The sequence below is a fragment of the Varroa jacobsoni genome, unplaced genomic scaffold (genome assembly GCF_002532875.2).
Source record: "Varroa jacobsoni isolate VJ856 unplaced genomic scaffold, vjacob_1.0 scaffold_1120, whole genome shotgun sequence".
NCBI classification, from domain to species: domain Eukaryota; kingdom Metazoa; phylum Arthropoda; class Arachnida; order Mesostigmata; family Varroidae; genus Varroa; species Varroa jacobsoni.
Window position 1 is genome coordinate 17,297 of NW_019214022.1, and position 24,671 is coordinate 41,967.

A 24,671-nucleotide genomic window follows, 5' to 3' on the forward strand; every position below is an offset into this window, starting at 1 on the left:
TGGCGATCGTATGCTCCAGGCTGGCTTTTTGTTAATTAAAGTTCTACAGACTGCACGTGGAATACACGGCGCGCATTTTCAACTTTCGGTCAATCTATTTTCTGCGCAGTTTCTGCATTTTCAAGACTTAACTTATAGTTCTCGAATACGTTGTATCTACAGTGCTAGTTTTATCCAATAAGGATCTTAGACTCCTTGCTATGCCTTCGTGAAAGCTTCACGAATCGCGGCAATGTACTCTTCCCTCGGGTGTCGACATCTGGTCACCACCAGCTTGGTCTTCAGCATTCCAGCTCTCCGCTCTTGGAACGTTCGTACCGTCTACGTCCTGTGCATTCGCTTAAGACATATTTGCCAAATCTTCGGTGAATTTCCGCAGTGTTGTGGAACAAAAGCTTGGGCACTGAGCATTGCTTTTTCAAGACTGGAAGATTTCTTTCTTTCGAACTTATTTCTTACCAGCTTTCACTTTCTTTCTCGTCTGCTAGTAATAACGTGCATTTCAAAAGTTACTCAAAGCCAAATTTGCTGTTAACACCCTAATGTTACTCAACTTATTCATATACATAATCTGCTAGCGATGGCCAACGGCCAACAATTGGTTCAGGGTTGTTTTAAAAATTATCTCAGACTTTTGTTTTTGTATATTCAAATGGTTTGTCTATTTACGTCTTCTGTTATTAAACACAGCTGACATTTCGATATAATACAATTTCAGTTAAAATTTTCGGCTATTACGCCATGTAATTAATTTGGGCGTTCGTCTGCCTTTAAAAGTGTATCACATAACATTATAATGCAATTAATGAAAGAAAAAAGGTGTAGGATAATCGTAAATGTTTATAATTATCATAAGGGGCGAAAAAGCAATTTGACAGAGCATATCTGCGCGATTATAAATTGGTCTACTCTGACAAAGGTAATCTTTGTTTTTTTGTTACTACTATTATTACAGGGTTATGGTATCCAATACGGCTTATCAGGCGTTGAAGATAAACTATGCGCATGTATGTACGTACGTGGGCATGCGATACTGGTGTAGGACCCTATGCGACGATAGACACTAATATAGAAAGACTGCTCTTGGACCTACTGACAGGATGTTTCGTTTTGGGTACAATAACAGATTTAGATGATAAACGATGTTATTATTTCGAGCAGAGATATCAGTGGTTAACACTCTGCCACAAACACATTCGCGGGACAGGGCATTAGATATATACTAATCATGTCGACAGGTCCAGCTTACATCGTGTTGACAAGGTCCAACTCTGCACGTTTTGCGAAGATTTATAAATTTTCAAACAGGTCTTTATAATCGACGTTGTAGTGCTACCTGAATTATTATTGTTACCTGTTTAAAAAATAATTTATTATATTTCCTTATTAGCTAATATTTGTTGAGACATTTAGGTAAAACATGAACATGCCCGCGAGAATGAAGTTCGATTAGAGTTTGCTTGAATTCGGGATGTCCACTATAAGAGGATACAAACCCTCAGTAAAGTTCCCTAGCAAGAGCAGAATATCTAAAATCATGCAATAGAACTTAAAATGTTCTACGAAGTTCTCTCCCCTTAGGCCTGCTTGTCCATGAGCACAAAAGTAAAGTGCTTTTTAATGTTGCTTCTTTATGGCTAACTATTACCTATCGTTTCGTCTCAAGCCGTCAAAAACTTGTATCGGCTAGTTACCTATGAAGCTGAGTCATGGAGTTGTTAAAGGTGCTGCAGTGAGTAGTTTTCGTCGAAGCATCTATGAGTATACTGTTGATAACGATGCCAGAGTTCGAACGCATTTCTCTGCACTTATATTTAGAAGACTGACTTTATTTAAAAAAGAAATTGCTTTAACAGTGTTTTATTTTACAAATTTGTTTATGTCAAACAGGTGGATTGAGCAATCTTGAATGGCCATTATGATTTCTCACGATAGAAAGGTAAAACGTCTAACGCACCGCTGATTTTCTAAGCAATTTTTATTATTAAAATATATAGGATATCTAATAGTGTGACGAACATTTAGTTCTTGCATGGGGCTTGTCCGTGTATGCACGCAGTTGTCCATACAGAACGCAGAACCCTTTCTACGCAGCGTAAAAATTAAGCAGGAGGTCCCTATGGATTAGTCCACCCACGAAAAAATCGGCCCACCGACAATCATGACCCCATTTTGGCGTTCTCTTTGGCTCATCGGTCAATGTTTTCGCTTTTAGGCAAAAAAAGGTTAGAATCAGTAAAATCCTGTACCGGCAAGCATTAAAAAGAGGAGCTGAAGGCTAATAGAAGCGAGAGCTCCTCGATAAACTTTATGCTGGGCACTGTTTGCCGGCCTACTGGCGCTGCATATGTATCGCGGGCATTAAACCGGGTCCTTCCTTTACTCCGAGGAGGAACGCACACAACACACGCGGTAGCTACAATAGTCACGGCTGAGCGACAGGCGGTCGATGGCCACTTGAGACGAGGCCAGACGCACACGGAATGGCGACCGGATCAGAAATGATCAGGCTTCTCCTTGTCGACGAACTTAAAGCCTATTCGTATACCTTCTTGCGAAACCCACTTGCTGTCGCCGTGACGAACACTCGTGGCTTTGTAATGGACCCATGTGTACGAAGGCAGCTAGAATGTGTATGCTTTCCGAGAGTGGCTCGGGGCGCTATTTGTTGCGGCAACTACGTTTCCCCTCATGAATCAAGGCAGCCGGCTCGAACCGTCACTGCCAGCCAACCTATCTTAACCTGGTAGGCTGTGTTCTATTTTAAGAGTGCGCCACGATGATTCCTGCGGAAGATGTTCGGATGAGTCATGGCACCAACTACCGTGTCTTACCACTATAACGACCCTGTCTACAGATAAAGACATCGGAGGAGAAAGATAACCAATGGTACCTACAATTATGACCTACTTGACGTTGTTGCAAAAAGCAGAGCTGTTTTTGGGACCACTGAACAGATGACAGTTAGTTGAAGATGGTATTAGAGGTTTTGGCCATACACATACTCGGGGGTATCTGAGGCATTTGTGCATTGTTTGAAATTAGAGCCAGTCGTTTCTATACCGGTAAAGGATAACACCTGAATTTGCAGACGATGCCGCCTTGATCCGCGTTCCTGTGTTCGCGCGGTTACGTAAAAGTCTACATGAGCCCTCCCACAGTTACCATCATTATGACTAATCACTTTTAGCTAGGCACATAGGCGCCAAGCCTGATTACGGTGACATGAGCACTCGGAACAAATCGAGCCGGTGCCTTTATTCCCTTAAAGAACGCCTCTTACATCAACAGAGTTGCTACCGAGTCATAACAATAGAACAGAGACTCAAAAGGCCACGCAGACTGCTCACATATATTTTTAATGTTATCAGGGCGTGAATGAATATTGAGCTCAGCTGGAATTCACGTCATTCAGTTTGCTATTGTACTTAATTATAAAGATATGTTTATAACAAAAGCGTATGCAAATGTACGGCGTTCTATCGCCGGTGCGAACGAGATTCTAGACAGAACGCATCTCTCGCTACCAGTTTAGATGGCGCAAGGCTGATGTTGTAAGGTCCTGTAGTCATCCGGAACACTTTGTGCTCTCAAAATATTAGATAGATATATCGAGTGTATAAACTGTTTATCTATTCTCCCTGTATGGCAACCACTTTGGTTACGAAATTTCAGGACACGTGGTGACTTAGGTTCGAGATCGGACGTAGATATACTTCGTTTCATGCTGGATGGGGCCGCCCATCATCAGCACCAATGCCTAGCGGCAATACTCTACGTAAAAGCTGGAAATCTCTCAATTGTTTATGTATTAAACTTTCAGTTTCTGCAGGTTATTGGATTAAATAAACCACGCCCGCATGGGGGAAAAGTTCTATTCAGACTTCACGCATGCGAGCATTCGATTGTGTATCCAAGAGTCTTAGAAAACGTTTTACCTTGTTCAGTATCAATGCCTTATGCTGATATGACGCAACGGAGGCCACAATACTGTATGAAAGTTTGTGGGCACTACGTTGAAAAATAGGACTTTTTCAATAACTTTTTTTCGGTACAAACCTGGTTGCCGATAGATTTACCTAAGAGTCTGCTAAAATAGGTTATTGTGCTGTTGGACTATTTTTGCCATTCTCTGCTGACTCAAAAACAAAGATATTATTAAAGAAGACCGTTATCATTAGTAATTTTTTTTTATCTATGCGCTATATTAATAATAGGATATTCTTTAACCTCGTAAGACCTGTTTTTCTGAAACGAACTGTCCTAATTTTTCTTCAAGCCGCATAAGCAGGGGAGTACCTATATATATATATATATATATAGCAGAGTATATATATAGTTTGACTACGGCCTTTAAAGGACGAATGAATCGATGGTTGCTTAGCTGTCAAAACTGCTGTCCTATTTAGTTTCTTTATCCATTATAACAATGAAAGACATATATGGCTCGAGTTTCCTCTAGCATTTACGTAGTAGTGTATATATATATATCGGCGGCCCTCTTTTTTATCAATAATGAATGAGATGCTATTTGGGTGAGTACGAAGTTAGTCAAAATTAGAATCACTACAGGCCTTATTATGTTTGCTTGTTGATCGGTTAGGTGGCTAACGGGACACAAGAAGCAAATGTTGTTTATCCACTTTTGTCGTGTTCCCCCGACCTTACCTTCCATCCTACGTACACGTTTGCCCACAAGGCTAGCGTTGCTATCGGGGTGTTGTTGATAAGCGCAGCATTATAGGGACGATGGTAGTTATAACAGATCAACACAATTATTAAGTCTCGTATCTTTCCATTTATCAATGCAATAACAGTGTCCAGAATAGGAGCAAGAAGGGACGTATCAATGCAGATTTCGTTCTAACCCTTCTTTTTCCCTTCTCTACCATATAGCTGTAATACTCGAACGCAGCCCGCCATCGCGAGCATTGTACTTATCTCTAGTTGTTAATTCCGACTTCGATATATAACTAGGGTTATAGACAGGCATGTTACCATTGAATTATCACGGGGATTTGTTGTTTTGGAATGATATCACAGTGAAGTTCATCAACCGTTAACGATTCTAAATTTATTTCTGCTTAGAAATAGAGAGATAAAATACGTCCAGGTCCTCAACGGAAAATAATTTTCTTTTAGGTTTTGCCGAAGCTGACAGGTTACAATCCACGAAGTTGTCACTTTTCAAGCTTCAATATAATTAGACGTTTCTCGCCGTTATTGCTCATTTATTTTTCCGATCAAAACAATAATAGGGATAACAAAATGGTATAATAGAGCATTTCTGCCAGTCATTCTCTGAGCGGAAAATAGCCTTTTGAACACCTTTTGATTTTTCTCGCCATTCCCAAAAATATATCATCCTTAATGGATTTTACAAATGGTGAAAAGCAATGATAATAGAGTAATCGAAATTGTGTATAAACGGAACATTGAGGATGTTATCCTGTTTGCCCGGCTTCGAGGCCTCGAAAAGTGTGTTGAACCCAATCCTCATCGCTGCTTTGCGATGTCTGTATGGGTATTGCAGGTCGTTAGGTTATAATTCAGTCCTCAAGATTCGCAATAAACAAACCGGTTCCGCGTGTCTCCCTGGCTGGCTACATAGTAGACTAGCTATACAAATATTTTAGGTAACTTCAGATAAATTGGTGAGACTCAGTTGCAGTGGAGCATTATAGTAGATTTCGACGACTACTTTTGTTCTTTACCGTTACTGTTCCATTCTAAATAAAAATTTACGAACAGCCCCGTACATCCTTTTTTTTAACGATTATTTTATGTACAATAAAAATGAATTAACGAAACCTTCAGAAATAATAGAAAAATGCAAACTCGACACATGTACATAGAGTCTGTCCTTCCAACAAGCACAGATAGTGTCTGGATTTGGATGTGCCAGTTTCCATTACTTCGCTACTCTGTTCAGCCTCGCGCCGCTCTTATGTTGCCAGTATTAGCAGTTACAATACCATCACCCCTTTCCGTGAAGACCTATCTTGAATAGGGTTCCTGGTTCCTAATTCCATGAAGTTTACGTTTGCAAGTCTTGCTTTATGTTCTGTAGGACTACTGACGCATCTAGTCGAAATCCTGCACAAACGTCCCGAAGCAACCATTATTCGAGACAATGAAGCGCATGCTTATATTCACGCTTGCCCGCTGCTTTCTAAACGCTACCGCTGCCCCTTCATATACCATATATATTGTGTTAAGCGTAAGCATCGTTAACACATCGAATTAAGCTGGTACGAATGAGCTATCTGTGCCCTTTTCTCGCCGTCGTATTAACGACCATTGCGGTGAGTTATTCCATGGGGCCGTCGGCAGCCGAAAGGTTTTATTAAACAGTCCCACGAAATATTTACTGTTTTGTCTTCGTTTTGCCTACGTCATTAACGATACTAGTGGACAACTCGCAGTGAACAGAAACAGCGACACACGCCGCCGTACTTGTCGGGGAACAGTGCACCATCGTACCACAAGATGCACTCGGATTCTGAAGCATCATTAATGGCCTAGCAGGCCTCATGTGCCTTCGTTTAGTTTATCGGAAACAAACTCTAAATAAAATTGTTTACGCTGTTAGTAAGGTGCTTGTAACGTGCACATTAATAGCAGACTGACCTCGGAATATGGGCAGCCGCACCACTGTCGACGTTTTGGTCAGCGCCGTTGCCGTCGATGACTTTGCGTTGAAATGAAAGAACTAAAAGCCTTGTGCTGTCCGTTCCGCTGGCTGCTTACGTTAAAGTTAAAGAGGGAATGGGACACACGACAAGTGGGCGCTCGATCTGGCGATCGTTAACGCTATTATGCCTACTCTACAAACTAAACGGCCGGTCGACGGACCTGCGGATTCTGTCGTTATGAACGAGCTAACGATAGCGGCGATGGGGGTTTCGGCAGCGGCGGCAAAAAAGGTGTTCATTCCTGTTGTGTTCGTAGGCAAGCGATTTTTTTACCAACCAGCAAGTGTCACCACTCTGCTTCGTATTGAAAACGCTGCGGCGTTCCGAACACGTCACGTCACGTTTTATGGCAAACACGCGATACTGATCGCCGACCACGAAAACTTATTGCACGGGTTAGATAGGTGAATCGCCAGGCGGTTACACACGAAGACTGGGTAAGAAGCATGCCTTGAGTCGAAAAGGTCATATATGGATGGGTAGTTACAATGCATTGACTACGCATAGGAACCACGAATATTGGACATTGCCATCTATGGCGGCACAGTAAATTTGCCATTGGCAGCAGTGGCTACGGACGAGATATCCAGGGCCGACATCGTCGTCATCACCATAAGATGGAGACCAACAGAAGTAGTAACGAGCGCAACAATGACGACGGCAGATCGCGTCGCGTGAATGAAGACTGCCCAGCAATCCAACAATTTAATACGTGTTTTTAGTTGAGCATGAGAAGGCTGTAAGCCGTAAGAAGACTATTTGTTCTCGATTTCGGTTTATCGCAATTGATCATTACCCGCGCAGCCTACCTTGGGTGTATTTTTTCTCATCCCTGTTTGCGTTATTCCACGGTTTCTACCAAGGCGTTTGTTAGCGTCAGAGACTGGGAGGGACTGCAATAGCCTGCCCTCGTAGATGTGACGTAACTGAATAGGGATTTTTTAGGATAACTTATTCCAACGGTCAATCCGCGAGTCAGTTCTTTTATCTTCGAACAAACCAACGTAGGATCCTAAAAATCGACGACTGCTCATGATGGAGCCAAGGGTCGGCCGAATCACTCTGTAGATACACCGTTCTTCGATTTGTGAATACATCTAGGGGAAAAGAATACCCGTCAGAGTGTACGGCCACAATAAATACACCCGTTCGTCCGAGTTTCACATAGCATGGGCGACAGCGCAGCAGTGACAGCCTGCTTAAGCCAGTCATCTAGTCAGCAAAGTCCACCCGGGCTCAATGCCCTTTCTGCTGCTTTAACATAGAACTATAGCCTCTGCTAGCGACAGGCGTCGCAACGGGTCGTAAGAATAAGTCGGCGGCGGCGCGATAGATTCGAGATAAATTGAGAGAAGGATACGTGAAAGGGTAAGCGCTTGGAAGATGTGCAGCGACCGAACAGAATCAGTAACAAGAAAGAAGCGAAATGAAAGTCAGGCAGACAGCCGCGGACAAAGGCCGAATAGAGTAGCAGAGTGGTGTTAGTTATGATGAGTGATAAAGACAGGTTGAGGAGATAGGCTTGGGACAAAAAAAAAAACAAGGAAAAAAACGACGGTGGCCAGTGTCGGAAAGGGAGTATATGTCGGCGACAAAAGGAAGGGATTGTTCATTTCAGAGATCGTCAGATAGCGAAATCAGTGTCACAGCACAACGCATCATAATATGAAAGCGGGAACTACCGAGCAGATAATGAATACGTTTAGATAAACCGCGTGTTATCGCAGGGTGAGTGGAGATGGGGGGCAGCAAAGCCCACTTAATAAATAGATCATTCATCTTCATTACAGATGTATTGGGGGGTGCAAAATGTGCCACCACGTTCGACAGCGACTAATACCACAGAACAGCTCTAAATACAATACAAAACGGCCTTTTTCCCCAGGGTGGTAGAGTTAACCTTTTGGCATAAATCGAGAATAGACTAAATGTTAGAGGAACAGTACGAATCACATTACACACGTGTAGAGCTAAAGTGTTGATTTTTTTGTAAATACCTCTTTTTTAAGTTGTCAAAACCGCCTTATGACTGATGCTGCTGGTAGGTGGTTTAATCGCAGAGGTATCGCATTCAACGAAAGACGAAAAAAATCAGGTGCTATACTTCCACGTGCACTGTGCACCCAGGTAGCAGTCATTGAGGAGATCTGCTACTCGTGCGATTGTACGCCACCCATTCCAGGACCAACGCGCATTCACGTTGGCCTGTGAACAATTATTGCCTTCACATTCAAGCTTGCCTGCTGATTTGCAAACATTTATTATTTATAATAAAGGGTAAATTGTATATGGCATCATAATAAATAAATTTTATAGCAGTAAGGTCGACTACTGTTATTATTCGGAACACGGAGATGTATTTTTAAGCTGATGATGGCTCTTCGCAGAAAAAAACAGAAGCAGTCCATCGGATGCAAATTAACTTATCTGTAACCAACGTAATACGGAATATTTACAGTGTTTTGCTCGTCTCTGTACGTAGAGAAATTTGTAACAATAATAGCAGCAGCTAACTTACTACTTCCATGACACGCAAAGTTGCGAGCGGGCAGATAATTGCAGTTTATTAAAATTATAATGATTGTCATTATTACTTATACTTCAGCCGTATATGAGCGGTATCGTAGCTGACATAAAACTGCGTGGCAGATTGCTAGCACTCCCCATAACGGTGTATAGCGCTAAGAAGTTTAAAGATATGCGCTCGGCCTTGAGCCGAACTATCCTTACTTAACAGTGGTGATTAGGATGTTTAGTGTTAGTTCGTACGATCAGGTATCTCCTTATCGTCCTTTCAATCTACAGCAAAGGATATTATAAAATAGTGTATTGTAAAGTAATGGTGCGCTTAAGAAGCTGCACCAGGTAATGCCGTCGAATCCTAACATTTGGTCTTTACCTTACCTAGGTGCTTTATCGTTCTGCAATGCCTCTACGCTTCGACTACAGAGGAATAAGCATTTGTTTACCTAAACAAATCAAAAGGTAACGCGCCCGTTGCAAGGGGTACCTCATTTCCTAACTTGTGTTTCTCTCCCGATATAGCGCTGTACATGTGTACCGTGTAAGGTCATTGCTTTTCTTGTAGAACTTCTTTCTTTAAACTTGATATATTTTACTAATTGAAAACACTCATGCAAAGCACTATAACAGTTCAATGGCAGAGTGTCTGGGTGCCGATATTTATTAGTCTTCCTTCCGTTCACGGGCCCTCGCTTGAGGAGCTAATGAACGCCACCTTTTGGCGCGTACATCTTGCGCACAATTTACGGCGTTACATCGATTATGCCAAACTTGTAAAAGGGCGGCAAAAGCGACGATAGTAGCAGCAAGATTAAGACGGCTCCGCTGATAGACCGTAACTCATAGTTTCAACAAAGCTTACGCGTTCACAGCAAAATGCCAGAATCTATACTGTTACCCAAGATCGGCCTTCCCTTATACGGATATGGGGCTCCTGTGGGATTGTCTGAAACTATATTATAACACCATTTCTACCATGTTAGACCATATACTTGTTAGCAGGATGTGGGCTAAGCGGTTGTATACGGGCACAAGGAACGAGCTGGAGAAGCGTTCTTCAAGCATCGAGAGATCGAAAGCTAGACACAAATTTCACGATCAGTACAGCAGGACAACAATCACAAGGTAATAGACAACACAAATCAGTGACGAAAAACTGTTTCTTTGTTCTTCGATAGCCTAGCAGGCGGTTTGATATCTGTTATTTTATCTTCCACATTACATTTCTATCAACAAGACCCTGTTTTTACCTATTTGCTTATTCAACACCCATCGCTCCGCCAAACCATTGTAAATCTAGCCTATAAATGCTTATTGAACGTACACTAGGTGCCAATAGTATAATCAATTCCATATTACACATATATACAAATGGAAATTTTAACACCAAATGATTCCGATTTACTGGGTCGTTGAATCGAAATTTGAAAAAACAAAAACGAGGTTTTTGATTCTTTCGAAATATTTGATTCCCAGTGACCGTTCCAATGATATCCAGTACTGCTATCATACGTTAAGCTGCTAAAATACCGAACGTCGACGATAAGCCAGCTGGTCTTTCTAAATTGATTCAGTTCTCATCGATTGTTTTTTTCGTACGGCTTACTACGAAACATGTATTTCGACTTTCTACTCCGTAGAAAATGAGCCGTCGAACATCGAGTACTACTGAATCCGCATTGAAGAGGGCCTTTTCGTTCTTCCGTATGCAGGGGATGCCCGTAAGTTACTCGTCTCACAAACACTAATCATGTTGACGTCAACTACATTGTCGGCCTTCTTTCGAATCATATACCAGCTATATTGTGCCGTGGATCGATTTAGCTAGTTTTAAAGCGACTCACGTAGCCAGACGCAGAAAGGATAAGCTTGAACATTTTACCGAAAAACAAAATTTTCACTTCTTCGCCTATGTCGATAATAATTATTAACACTAAACGTCTAGCAACCGCTCATGCGCCAGACCAAGCAGGGGCATCACGCGGTTCGTAAGATACCTTTGTTACCTTTTGTGAGAATTCATATATAACTTCGATAGAATATCATACGGCTGAAAAAATCAGGCCATTTTTAATGACATTGATCATGAGATCGATATCAATTTGTCCATTATACCAAGTTACTTGACCAGACAGCTTGTCCGATACGGCTGGTAGCTAAATAAAATTAGGTGACAAATTGACATCAGAATCAGAAGGATCTTCGATGGACCACCACGACTGAGGTCAGCTAGTTGTTGTAGCTTCGTTGTTAGGGGGTTACATTGCGGTGACAAATACCCGTTCCTCACTCTCAAACGGAGCTTCGTAGGATCTCTGATTTCTGAGCTTTGGTCCGAATTCTGTTGATAGGTGTACAGCTGCACGACTTCTCTGTTCGATCAGTGGAGACGTTCCAACAGACTAAAAATTTTCGGCTTCACAAATTGCCATACAAAAACCTTGTACTGCTACACATTCAGTGTCTCACCTGCAATTAACTATTATTCGCGAAATTAGAGCATAGTGAATCGTTTTTTTAGCAGTGTTTTACTTTCGGGGCTTCAGCAGAATCCTTTTGGTGCTGCCTATTCTAAACTTGGGATGTTTGTCTAACATCGATTTGGCGAAATCATAAATACCCATTGTATCGTACGACATCAAAAAGCTAGCTGATTTCCGCGTCTGCATCCATATACAACCAGATAAACATTGTGTGACTTCATAAATCAACAAGTAGTACCGTGTATTGACGCGTGTATATATGGTTTGGTAATGATTTTTTTGGCTAGTGCTATTGTAAACTTCCCGTAAAGTTTCTCTCGCCCTTGGCTATTTAAAAATTATAAGTCGTATCTCGATAAGTTTTTCTCATTTTTGCTTACTTAAAAAGACAGGATCGTACCAAATTTTCGTAGTACGGTCACGCAGTAGGGCTCGTTGGAAATATGCTTTTCGCACTAGAGTTGGCCCATGGCAGCTGCGTATGTTTTGCATAGCATATGTTTCACCCAGTTTCGACATCAGTAGTCGATAAGTCGCTCTTCTAATCGTGTGCAAAACAGCTGTACTACAAGCGTGCCCCGACAAATCACACCGAGCAGTCCCATATCAACGCCTTTGTCCGGAAGTTTCATGGGGTAAAACAGATTGGATAAATATTCGAAGGGAGCTTTTGCGTCAGTTTTTCTATTTTGATCTACATGTTGGATGTAGGCTAAAAGCTAGCTGAATCAAGTAAGTCCATTAGACGGCGGCCGATGTTCGGATTATCCTGAAATTTTTCTGGGGCAGAATCAATATGTCCGGCTAGGTCGCGTGGTGACTTTGTACCGAAGACTCTGCAAGGCAGGTCGGCCCGGCCTACTCAACCTACATAGGTCACTGAGACGTTGGCCAAAAGACAAGTCGAACCCGAAGAGATAGGTTAGCTTTATACGAATCCATTAAACATCGTTGTGTTATACGCAAAGACCAAGAATCAACAGCCGGTATTCGATTAGAGTGACGACCTCCGCAACGACGCTTCTGCGTAGGATGGCCCATTTGCAACTAGGCAGAACCCACAATGACGCATCAAATAGCGAAATCTTGCAATGACTGCTAGTTAAGTGATTGAGCTCGAAAAGAGCGAACCTCCAACGGCTACTGGAACCGCAAAAAATGGCAACTACTTAATGCGGTGCACTGAAGGATGTCCGTTCAATGGTTAGGTTGGACTCAATAGACTTAAGACCGATGGCGATCCTGCCATACATATATATATATATATATATATATAGAATACTCGCTAATACATTACTATAAGCAGTTCAAAGGTGTGTGAGTGAGAACTCAATTTGGAGAATAACTCACCGAGTCAATTAGGCAACCTCAAGAACCTTACTGGACCTTTCTGAGCATTTACGATTTCAAAACAAACTTAGCGTGATTGCACTGAACTCCATTCATCTGTACCTGGGTTCGATGACTGAAAATGCAGACATTTGTATACAAATACAAATCGTGTTTCGATGGATGCACTATACTGAACAATATTATTTAATACTAGATCGTATTTGAGTTGATTTTCTATCTAGCAATACATTGAACATCTGCATTTTTAGCCATTAAACCTAGAATACGACATAGAGTTGTGTTGGCAAAAGGAAGCTAACAACATAGTGGGTTGTTAGGACAAGGATTTTTACCCAAAAAAATTTACCACTCTGTAAGCAGTCACGTGTCATTGACACGCTAGCCAGTTTGCTTGAACGTATTCACAAGACCTGCAGGATTAGGAAAAACAAAAGCATTTTTTTTTTTAATCTTTCCGTACGTTACACAGAATATGCGTCCTGAGGCCCAACAAGACAGACTTCTTATAGGGTATGCGTTTGTTGGTTAAGATTGCTGGCTTATATTGCCAGGTAACCTCGCGTTGATGAATGTCAATTGTTTTGTCTGATCATTTCCCTCTCCTTACTTTGAATAAGCACAAATTCGTGCACTGCAATCGGCTAAACTCCTCAGTTTCGATAGAGAACTCCGCTCTGCCAACACGGCCCTATCTCAAAGACGTGTCGTTGCAAAAGAAAATGCTAGAATTAGATGATGTCTATTATAATAACTCCATGTGATAAGTTAATTCGATTAGGCCGTATGAAAAGTAGCAAAAACCGGTTCTAAGGCTAACTTCTTTAAGTAATTTTGATTTCCAATTAACTCAGTTTGACGTAGCCATTGCGACAGGCGACGCACGGTCAGGTGACGATAACGCTACAAATATTGCGGAACAACCTAACCTAACCTGATCTACTACTTTCGAGGGTTTACTCGCCTGAAATGTAGATTCTGAACGGTAAGAAGACAGTAATATAAAAGCCCCAAATAGGTGTCTGGATACATAATAGGCTGTTAATTGTTTCCCTATAATGGTTTCTTTTGTGTGCTTATGAACAGCTGTCAATTACAATATTTTCTTATTTGTTCTCGGCGTTTTGTCACGGTTTGGTCCACAGTAGAAAACATTACTTTTAGCTCAGTTGTTTTTTTCGGATGGCTATGTCAGGCGGCAAAAAATAGTTTTCGACATTACTAATTCAGCTCTCACTGAGCTAATTTGGCACAGGAATGACATGTACAACTAAGACAGCAGCTGGTTCTATTAAAGTGGCTTACGTTACCAGATGGCATACGTGACTTTTCCCATGTGTCTATTATAATTGTATAACATTTTTTTAGCCTGCATCCCTTCATGACAGGCCTTTCGCTGGAACAAGTGGTACAAACATTTTGAGTATATTCTGCAATTTTTCGATGCTAAAGGGATGAGGAATAAGGTAGGTGTCGAATATGCGGTCTATGCCAGTCGGCCTACTTAATTCTCAAGCTTGAACCGAGACCAATATGCCGCGATCTCGTAAGAGGGGTGACGGATCCGGTGTAACGATGTCACTGGTCTGGTAGAATAGCAAAAGCTAGCCAATGGTACATACTGTTGACCATGAGTAAACGAAGGGTTTGATGAGAGGATGCAGTACACCAGCTGCCTTACGTTACGGTACTTTTTTTCTACCGTATTCGATACTTGTCTTGACGATTCTACACTTATTTTCTTCATCTAGGAAATCTGTTCGACGCGCGTTTTTGCCTAATCAGCGTTTACTTTTGCACTGAACAGGAATCGAACAATGGCTTGCTTGTACGTTAACAAACTTGAAATGTGTTTAGTGTCAAGAATACGCTACGGAGCGCGTGAGTAGTTTATCTATCAACGTCCCCTATAAAAGCTAACTAACAATAAAGTCAAATTCACTATCTTCTGACGTTGCTGCTTCTATCGTTGGCTGCTAGCTACAACTTTAGCTTTGGGCGCAAATCGGCCTTCTCTTCGACCTCAATCAACCTTTGATCAGTTCCGAGTTAATCATGGTCCTTCGATCAGTTAACAGGTGCGGTTATTTGATGGGGCACTGCATGACACCTGACTGACAAAAGAGGGCAAGGGGACATATCTGTGTTGATGATTGTATTGTGACAGCAATCGTTTTGCCCTTTTTTTAGTTATCGAAGTTTGTGACTCTAGAGTGACCACCATTCGCGTATGTATTGCAACGCCCTGTTGCATTATCGCACTCGAAATCGTGGGGCGTAAAAAAGATTCTACTGTCTCTCGTAAAAAACCGGATTACCCCTACCGTTAGTAACAAAATCGACCTTGCATGCCGGGTATTCATATCGGAGTCATCGAAAGGGCGTTCATCGATTTATTTATAGGTCGAATTCACTGCACCAATCCCGCCCTTACTAACCTGGCGAGTGGTGCTCGCAATCTGGCGTCGACCGATACATAATTTAATGAGACTTTTTAAATGAAGTATGAGAACCTTAGCACAACATCGGGGTTTTTATACCTGAAGGCGAAGTCAACAACGAATGCTCAGCATTCAGCGCAGATTAACGCCGACTCGGGCATCAGGGCAGTCTCTATTGGAGATGATCTGAAAAATCATCTATTCAGATCAGTATTGGAGTTTGGTATACACAATGAGCTCCTAATGGCAGAGGCATAGTCCCCTTCCTAGATAAAGGCTGTACTCTTACAGCGTTATATAGAACGTTAAGGATTTTTCCTCAACGTTCTATATAACGTCAATAGACACTGCAACTGGCTATACGATGAAGATCGTCACATTCGTAATCATACCGTTGTCTTTACAGAAAAATTATTCAACAGTATATGCATGATCATTTAGTTATAATAAAAATACAATCACTGTAATTCTGCCGATGGAAGGCTGCGTTCTGCGTTCCGGTTAGTTCTCTTCCGTCTCGAGGGGCGCGTCCACTTTTTCTAGTTGTCTAAACTCATTCGGTCCGTTCAGTCAGGTTCGACTTAGTAAATTGCTGGTTAATTCGTACCTTTTCAAAGTGCTGATGCAATAATAGTAGCTAGAGGCGCGCAGTGTTCCGTGTTTTTGTCCCTGTCAAAGGCACGACTATTTATATCTATCTGTAGCCATGTCGAAAGGTTGCTGGTGACAACTCTGATGGAAATTGCGCGGCCACTGCATAGATAAATAGCCAGTTATATAGGTCAAACCTCTTTTGTTTCGAGTTTTACGTCTGGTATCGCCGTTAGGCATCTCACTAGACGGTTGGCTCCCAGTGCGAAACGCTGTTGACGCCTGGGTTCGAACCTAGACTAAGACGTGACCCTAAGATACCTCACCCGCTCAAATACGTTACCTACTGAGCTATCACGGGAGTTAAATAGATAGAACTTGGTCGATGATTGCTGGTGCACTTAGTTATCAGTAGTTAGGCAGTCAGGCGAATGGTGGCGGCAGCGATGGCACGCCCTCGTTCTCCAGTTTGTGGTATTTCTGAGCGGAGGCACAACGGTTCCCTGCGGAGACGTCAATGGAGCAGGAAACTGTAAGGCTGGCAAGAAACTAGAGCCTAGATCGTGGAGGAGCCCGCTGTTGCTAGCGCTAAGCCGCTATTTAGACCCCTGACACTACCGAAACCGCGGCTGTCGTTGACGAACATACCGGATGGTCGGACGAAAAATCTAATGTTGTTTGTTTCACATAAATGACGACAACCATCCATAGAGGTATGACATAGAGAAATAAGATTCGAAAATAACGAAAGTGATATTGTTTACCAGTTCGTCGGTATCAGCTTTTTCGATAGGTTTTCAGTTCTAGGAACGTCTTGGCCGGCTTCGTCCTAAATGCACAAAGGTACCCCTAACAGCTAGCAAGATATCTTTTAGCCGTGATTGCTGCCAATTCATAAATATTCGGGCCCGTTTGTAGAAGATAGGTTGCGAAAATGCAACTGTAATAGATACGTTAAACAACTTATAGGGCTTTGCTTGCCCAACAAGGTAGAACACGAATCTCGTAAATTTCGTAGTTAACGGTTGGTGGAGATCGTAGATGACGCTTTTACACTAATAAACTAAGCTTTACTCTGATATCAGCGTGCCAGCTGTCCCATGACAAAATCATTGAAGTACACATGGAAAAAGGATACGGCCAAGTGGAGCACTATATTTCCGTAAACAAGAATATTAAAATCGGTCGCGGAGACTTCGGCATCTTGCAGCTACAGTGACGAGCCTTACAAATGAGTCAGAAAGCTGCCGGATCGGGGGTTGATACGTGAAAGGCTCGTGGTGCTATATATATCTATATAAGTAAATATATTGAATAAACGGGGTCACCGCTTACGTTAAGGTTTCGATGTCACATGTAGACGAGATGATGTAGTGATAATAGGCTAGCGTCGCACCTATAACCTACACATGATGAAGAGTAGGTTTTATACATTTTGTGTCCCCTCTACCGAACAGGCTATGCCGAATACAAAGCCAGATACACGCCATTCAGCCGTGTGCACCTAGTATATATAGTAATTTAACTATTCTCAAAGTATCCTTAAGTAATGAACACCTGCATTAACTGCAGCAACTGTCCGCCTCGTCTCTTTTTTTTTCTATAACTAATTTTTTGTATCATCATTTTTTATAGTAATAACAATAATAATAATCTATGTTTATGCGAACAAGCGAAATTAAAAGGTCTGCAGAAAGGCTCGAATCTCAAGTTGGGGGCATGCGCCCTCGTCAATATTGAAGCGGATTAATTTTAATAAATAAAACGCATTCAAAACAAGAAGAAATAGACTATTAAATTCGAAAATAAACATTTCTGAAAGAACAACAGTTGTTTCTGTGTACGAAAAACAGAATATTCTCTGCTGTTTCTATCAAACTCTTAATTTTTTGGCAATGAATATGTTCCTCAATTATCAATTCGCACGGTGTATATTAGCCCTGTACATCAGAACACTCGGTCTTCAAGTTGCTTTATAATAAATACTCGTCAGAAACATATTAACGATAGCGTTTATCACACGAGACAGTCACCAGCGAGAGTCATATAGCGTCATATCACTCATAATGATAATAATGCTAATAAAGGGCTGTATATAACAAATATAGTAATTCTTAATAAGATAGACACTAATGTTTCCTCCTACCTGGGGTCCGGAAGAACGATCTTTTTGCTTGCTCTCGCAGCGGGCGTCGACTTCGACTTCTCCATGGCCATAAGGTAAGAGACGTCAGCCAAGACGGCTTCCAGGTCCGCCATGATGTCGCTTTTGTTGTATTAGAGCGGTAGGCTTAAACAGATACACGCGCCCTGTTAACATACAATAGTGCACTTGACGGAAGCTGCGGCAGCAACACCACAACTATACGGCTGACGGCAACTAGTCAACGTCATGCTCCGAGAGAATCGCTCAGTCGCAGTAAACCAATCTTGTACGAATTTGAACAGCGCACGGCTGTCTTCATTCCGCAATATAACACAGTATCGTAGACGAGACGCTACGAGGAGACCGAACGAACTGCTTTGACCAATGATGGGAATGCCGTAAGCAGACGCGTAAATGACGGGTTTCAAAGACTGCGACCGAGATCCTTCTGCACGAATCAAACGTCTAGCGATTGCTCCGAGGGAACGGAAGGATCGGATAGTTGCCAACATAAACTGGGTGGTTTACTTGATGTTCTGATGGGAGCTTTTCTTTTCTGGTCGTGCTCACAGTCCCCGTTAAACTTTCGTTTCTTGATCTTGCTATTTATATATACATAGATGATAAGCGTATATATATATATGTTTGTGTCTGTGTGTTGAGTGGCCAATAAATATTGAATACAAAATATGTGTTGCCTATTGAATATGCAACGCTTACTTTTATATGTGCCTGGCTACTTTGCTTCCTGTTTTATTGCTCGCTTGCGATTTGCCTATTTTGTTGCGACTTCACGATTTCTCACAGTCCCTGTTGTGCTCCATAGGCGGCGCACTTTCGTGACTCCACTCGCTGGAACATTTTGCACAACAAAGCCATTGTGAATTCTACTGGTGGGCGGAGGTGGGCGAGCACTTTCTTAGTACACGCTGTGGTGTTTCTCGATTGGCACGCATGCGGACGTGGCAACAATGATACCTGTCGAGTCTTTCTATGAAACTATGCAATTGACCAACCAGAAAGCTCGACGATAATTAATTACGGGACAGGGGCATATGAGGGTTCAACAAGCCAGTTCTTCACTCCCCTATTAATTAGTTAGTTTCTTCTTAGCGAAGAGAACTCACCCGTTTTTATTATTTGGCCCTCTTTTATTTTTTTTTTCCTTAATTTCCTTCTTCTATATAGGATCCGCTTACTGTTTTCCCTCGTTGCTGATGGTCCACTTTTTTTCTTTATCACTTTTACTTCTAATTTCTCATACTACAGTACTTGTCGCTGCTCCGCGGGGCTGCAATGGTAACCGAACGTAACTTTTAGACGTCCTGCTAGAAACAGGAAGTGATGGCTGGGAGCAATCAGAATAACGTTCCCGTAACTATGACTGCAGCTGGACGTTGCAGTTGTAATTGACAGTTGTTTTGTTGTGAGCAAACGACGATATTGTCGCGAATAGAGATTTTGGTTCTCTCTTCTTGTTGCCAGCACTCCTCCATCGCTCCGTGAACTGATAGCTCAATCAGCTGGGTCCGCCACTTTTGCGCTGTAGCATTGAGTCGTTAGCCCAAACAAGTCTGGGTTAGAGAATGGGTCTGAACCAAATAGGACGTCCAGATCTTTTTAGGTCGTTCCACGTGTCTTGTTCGTTGTTTGCCTAGAACTCACCAATTGGCTGAACTTTCTTTTTAGAGAACATATTTTTTGATCATTTTTTTTTTTTGTTTACTGCATAAACTGAATCACCGATCCAAAAATCAATTAATTATTATGCGATAACGATAATATTAAATTTTAGGCGGGGTATAGACGAGTCCTGCGGTTGCAGTTTATTCTCGTTTTTCGAAATTCTGCTATTAAACATATAGGCAAACAGATGCGAACAATGGCAGCTGGACAAAATGGATCTCGCACCCGTAGCGCGGGATGCAATTAAAAACTATAGACTTTATAGGCGTCCATAGGGGGCCAAGCCGCCAATAGTTGTCTAACGTCAGCGTTGTCAGTAAGACAGTCTACTTTATCCGATAGTGGTTTTGATATTTGGCGTAGGCCAGCTTTCTCTTTGCATAGAGCCACTTCTACTAATGCGGCTGTTTCGTGAAATTTCTATTTGCTATCTTGGCGTCTACGTGCATCTGGCCGCCGTCTTATATTTGATTCTTTTCGTTTATCTTTTTTCCAGTGTTTGATAACCAGCCTACAGATGGTGTATGCAGGCCGATCCGACAGGACGGCGCAGTTGACCTGGACCTCGACTCTAGCTTTTCAGCAACCCTCTAGTCGTTCATTGGCATTACCCGTTAACGAAAACCTTTCGAAGCGTCGCTAAATACCTACATTTTTTTCCATCGTTTACTGCTTGAAGTGATTTTTGTCGCTGTCACTTCTCGTGCTTTTTTGGGGTGGGTAGATGTATTTTGACGCCGTTCAGAAGCTTTTCACCGGGTCCGCTCTGTCCGAATACCTGCGTTGGGTAGCTGTCGAGGGCGTCCAGCGATGTCGCTTCGGATATCAAAGATGATTCTCGTGAGTTTTCTTCATGCCTTCGTTATTGGTGTCGGTCGTCGCAGTTAGCTGATGTACTCAGTTGTCGTCACGCCATTATCAACCTTTCACCGCACTTTTTAGCTTCTTGGCTGTCACGACCCGGTTAGTCAGCGGCCGCAGCAGAGTCACGGCGGAAAGCCTTCCGAAAGCATATTGGCGCTAGTTGATACCTCGCCTACTCGAGTAGAGATTAGAAGCGAAAGAATACCGGCTACTGTTATGGTTATCTGTACGCTGGTACGGCTTGCGGCTCGCACCTTGACCGTAACTGTGGATGACGCCTTTTTAATCGTCGCCGATCGTTGCCGACGAACGTTGCCAATCAGGTCTCTCACTCTGGCTAGTTTTCTTGCCACTGTAAGTTTACCACTGACTTGATTTGCGGCATTATGCTTATGGTCCTATCCTCGAACATGCCATTGCCGTCTTCCAAACAGATGAACAGCATATAGATTGTCTTAGTTGACTGCTGGACGCTCAGAGCTCAATACTTCGTGAAGGTTGGCTACTGACGCACACAGTGGGTAGTCGAGAAAGCTTAGTTGCCAAATGTAGAAAACCATACTTCGTAGGACGATCAACACGACGCCGTTCCTTTCATAACGGTGGCGATGTTGCAGCGCACGGAACGACGGTCGCGGCTCCGGTTCCAGCTGCTAACAGCAGCAGTAGCTTCACCAGCAATACACAAACAGTGCATTACCTCCGAGACCATCGGTACCATGACTACGACGGTAGACCATTACACGAAAACGCTTGGTTTTACGATTTCCTCTATAATCAGTCAAATGGCCACCCGACTTGTCCTTACCATAGAAGCAACATCGTCATCAATACAGGCGGAAGAGTAGCGAGCACCGAGTACCTTCGTCATTGGCGATGGACGCGCAGCCAACTCAACTCCAACATCGTCGATACAGGCAATGGAAGGAAGTAGCAGCAGTAGTAGCAGCAGCAGCAGCAGCAGCAGTAGCAGCAGCAGCAGCAGCAGTAGCAGCAGCAGGCAGTTCGGACGATGGCCAGTGTGACGAGCCAGCGGCCTAGTGTGAGATCGCGCGAGAGAAAATGGCGGAGAGGGCCTAGGCGAGGGGGAGGGGCAAGAGAGCAGGAAAATACGGAGAAAGGAGGAAATCCCGAGGTTGGCAGCGGCCGGACCTTCGCACGGATGGGCCACAGCCGCCAGCCGCGCCGAGGGGAGCAGTGCAGGATGCGTAGTCTAGTCTGTATGTCTCCGTTTATCCGTCTACGTGTTTGGAGTCGTAGAGGGTAAGAAGAGACCGAATGGAGAGAGCAGAGTTGGGCAACGGCAGCAGAAGTGGTCGCGTTAATGGTAACGATAGGTCGTGCGCCGATCGTCGTAGCGGCGTGCAGCCGCTCAAAGCATAGTACACCAGATCAGACCGACGAGCCAGTGCCAAAGAGGCAGCAAAACGGAGAGGGTCTCAAGAGAGTAGTCGATCGTTGTGCAGGCGGATGGCCGCGCGAGCGAGTACCAGTAGCAGACACCCACACCATGATGGCAGCCATCAAACTAAATAACGTTGCCAACGTTTTGAGAAAAAGGCAGAAAGGCCCCACAGGAAGAACCCCGGTAAGATGGCGCTAGCGACAGCAGCACCAGAATGCCTGGCAGGGCGCACACAGTCAAACACACAGACTGTGATCTCTCACGTGGAGAGAATAAAATGTTTTCTGCTTACAGCGCCTCCTAGCGCGGAGCTCGCAAATATATTACGGCGTTTGCCGTTCTAATGGATGGTCTTAGTTTCCGGTACCTCTTACGTGTCCGTTTGTGTCGATCTCGACGAAGACACCGTCTGGCTACAAGAAACCAGTTTATGTACGTGTGACCGGATGCCCTACTATGCTCTACGTCTGCTGCTTGTTGCAGGAGGCCAGCAGGAAGCACGCAAAAATATGGTAGCGTGTACGGTAGGAACGCTTTGTACATGAACAAACCGAAGGACGGTAAGGAAACACGGAGAGAGCAAAGCAATTACTTTCCCACTGTGTGGAGACGACAAGTTGCTGCAGTGAATAGAAACCGACGAACGCGTACGGCAAATATTGTATGCCAAACGAGCCAGGGGCCACAACCAAGGAGGTTGCCAGCAGCTTCACAGTATGCAGGATTCTAACCTCAGTGGAGACCCGTTTGCAGCTATTCGGTTGCTCAGAACATGCTTTGCCTCAAGTCGCCTTGCACAAACAGATAGATAGATACACATTACTACAATTACTAGGTGCAGTACGACACTGGTTCCATAGCTGAAGTAACGGCCGCAATCGACGCTACGGCGGCGCTCGCGACGAGAGCAAGGGCTGCAGGGAAAGGGATGGTGGGGACAAAATCAGTGACAGCAGCGGTGGCGTCTGCGAAGAGCATCATTACCAGAGCGAACACCGCAGAAAAGCAGAGGCACGAGACACCCACTGTGAATGAGACAGTGGATGATCGCTTGGAGATGATTTCCAACGGTCGACCTACCGTACAAACTAACATGCACCGACGTGTAGAACAACCAGCTGATGCAGCAGGTGATTGCTACCCTGACCATTGTCTGCACATCGGAAGTATAGGAAAGACTATGGCAGCAAATGCGGCGGGAGTACCCATTGGAAACTGCTGGCAACCGTTCGTTTTAGTTGCGTGTTCAAATAAAGCATAGCTTATCACCAACAAGATAGACATGGACTGTTGTTAACTTTTGACCCGGCTGAGACCGAGTCGGAGGTGGCGTTATGGCTTAAGTTATCGTAGAAATCGCCCACAGCTATGCCAATTACTGTTATTTTGCGGTTACTCGTGATTAAGTAGTTATGTTAGCGACTATCGACGGTCTAACCTTGTTAAGAGCCCAACGTGGTTATTCTTTCCCACCGCTTAGATTTCAAAGAGTACCAGACCTTTTTAGAATTATTTGTATTTTGTGCTACTGTTGCCGCGTTTCTTCTTATTGATACTAGTTCATTTCATCGAACTAAACTAGACAATCTTCTCGTTTGTTGGCAAACAGGTATACGTTCACATGATCTGTTATGCTTGCGGGTTCGTCCATGCAAATGAGCTTCGATGTTGGTCTCGGCACGTAATCGCATCCTCAAAAAAACTTCTTCCGAATTATGATATAGTGACGTTCGTTATAAACTTCCTGTCACCTGGAAGCAAGATTAGAGGATTTATGGCGCGTAATGATCCAGCAAGTAAACTTCCTTTGTGTTTGATTTCGTTAACCTAGTTGACACTTTTGCCCTTGTCATCATCACCGCCTTTGTGTTCACCGTCTAGTAGCCTTTATTATTGCACCAATACAATCTATCAACGCAGATTCACGAAAACGTACACAGACTTACAATTCACGCAAAATGATTTAACTTGCGTCTCACGCTTTACCCGGGTAAAGTTTGTTACGCAGCAATAACTCAAAAACTTCACGCTACAAAGTCTAAAAACACTCTATTTTCACGTCCTCGTTCTCATATCAGCTGGCATTTTTCTAAGCAATTCCCACGCAACGTCTTGTCACGTATAACGTGTTTCATTTCAGCGGTTACTTCCGTCTTATACACGTATATCCAGGCACTCACACAGATTCATACGTTAGAAGATTAAGCACTAAGATTGCAACGGCAGTTGGCATGTTACTATTCCGGTGGGTAACACTTTCACATGGGTCAATTACTTGGGTGTCACTAGTACTTTGCGCATTAGCAACAGTACTCTCCTTTAGATACAGCAGAACGGCAAGCAGGCGATGATAAATCACTTATTCTGTGATCAATAGCCTAAATAGATGACCTGCAACTGCCTTAATAAATAGCCAGTCAATCGAATGCAGTTACCCGAAGATACGAAAGAAACATATACAGCTTAGAAAGCAGCGAACAACAACTT

The 24,671-nt window shown here is 43.2% G+C and overlaps 1 protein-coding gene across 3 annotated transcripts in view; it reads right to left on the reverse strand.

Moving 5' to 3' along the window:
• The window catches only part of Gprk1 (G protein-coupled receptor kinase 1), a 36,339-nt gene extending 14,662 nt beyond the window's left edge, over window positions 1-21,677 (reverse strand). Inside the window, exons 1-2 of one of the 3 annotated variants that reach the window (XM_022844646.2) lie at window positions 20,567-21,677; window positions 18,230-19,520 (exon numbers count right to left, since the gene is read on the reverse strand). In XM_022844646.2, coding sequence (XP_022700381.1) covers window positions 18,230-18,342 — 113 coding nt within the window. In that variant the 5' untranslated portion in view covers window positions 18,343-19,520; window positions 20,567-21,677. Of the gene's footprint in view, window positions 1-18,229 lie in introns of all 3 variants that reach the window. The other 2 variants (XM_022844642.2, XM_022844643.2) reach the window with 2 other exon arrangements.
• Window positions 21,678-24,671: the final 2,994 nt, after the last annotated feature.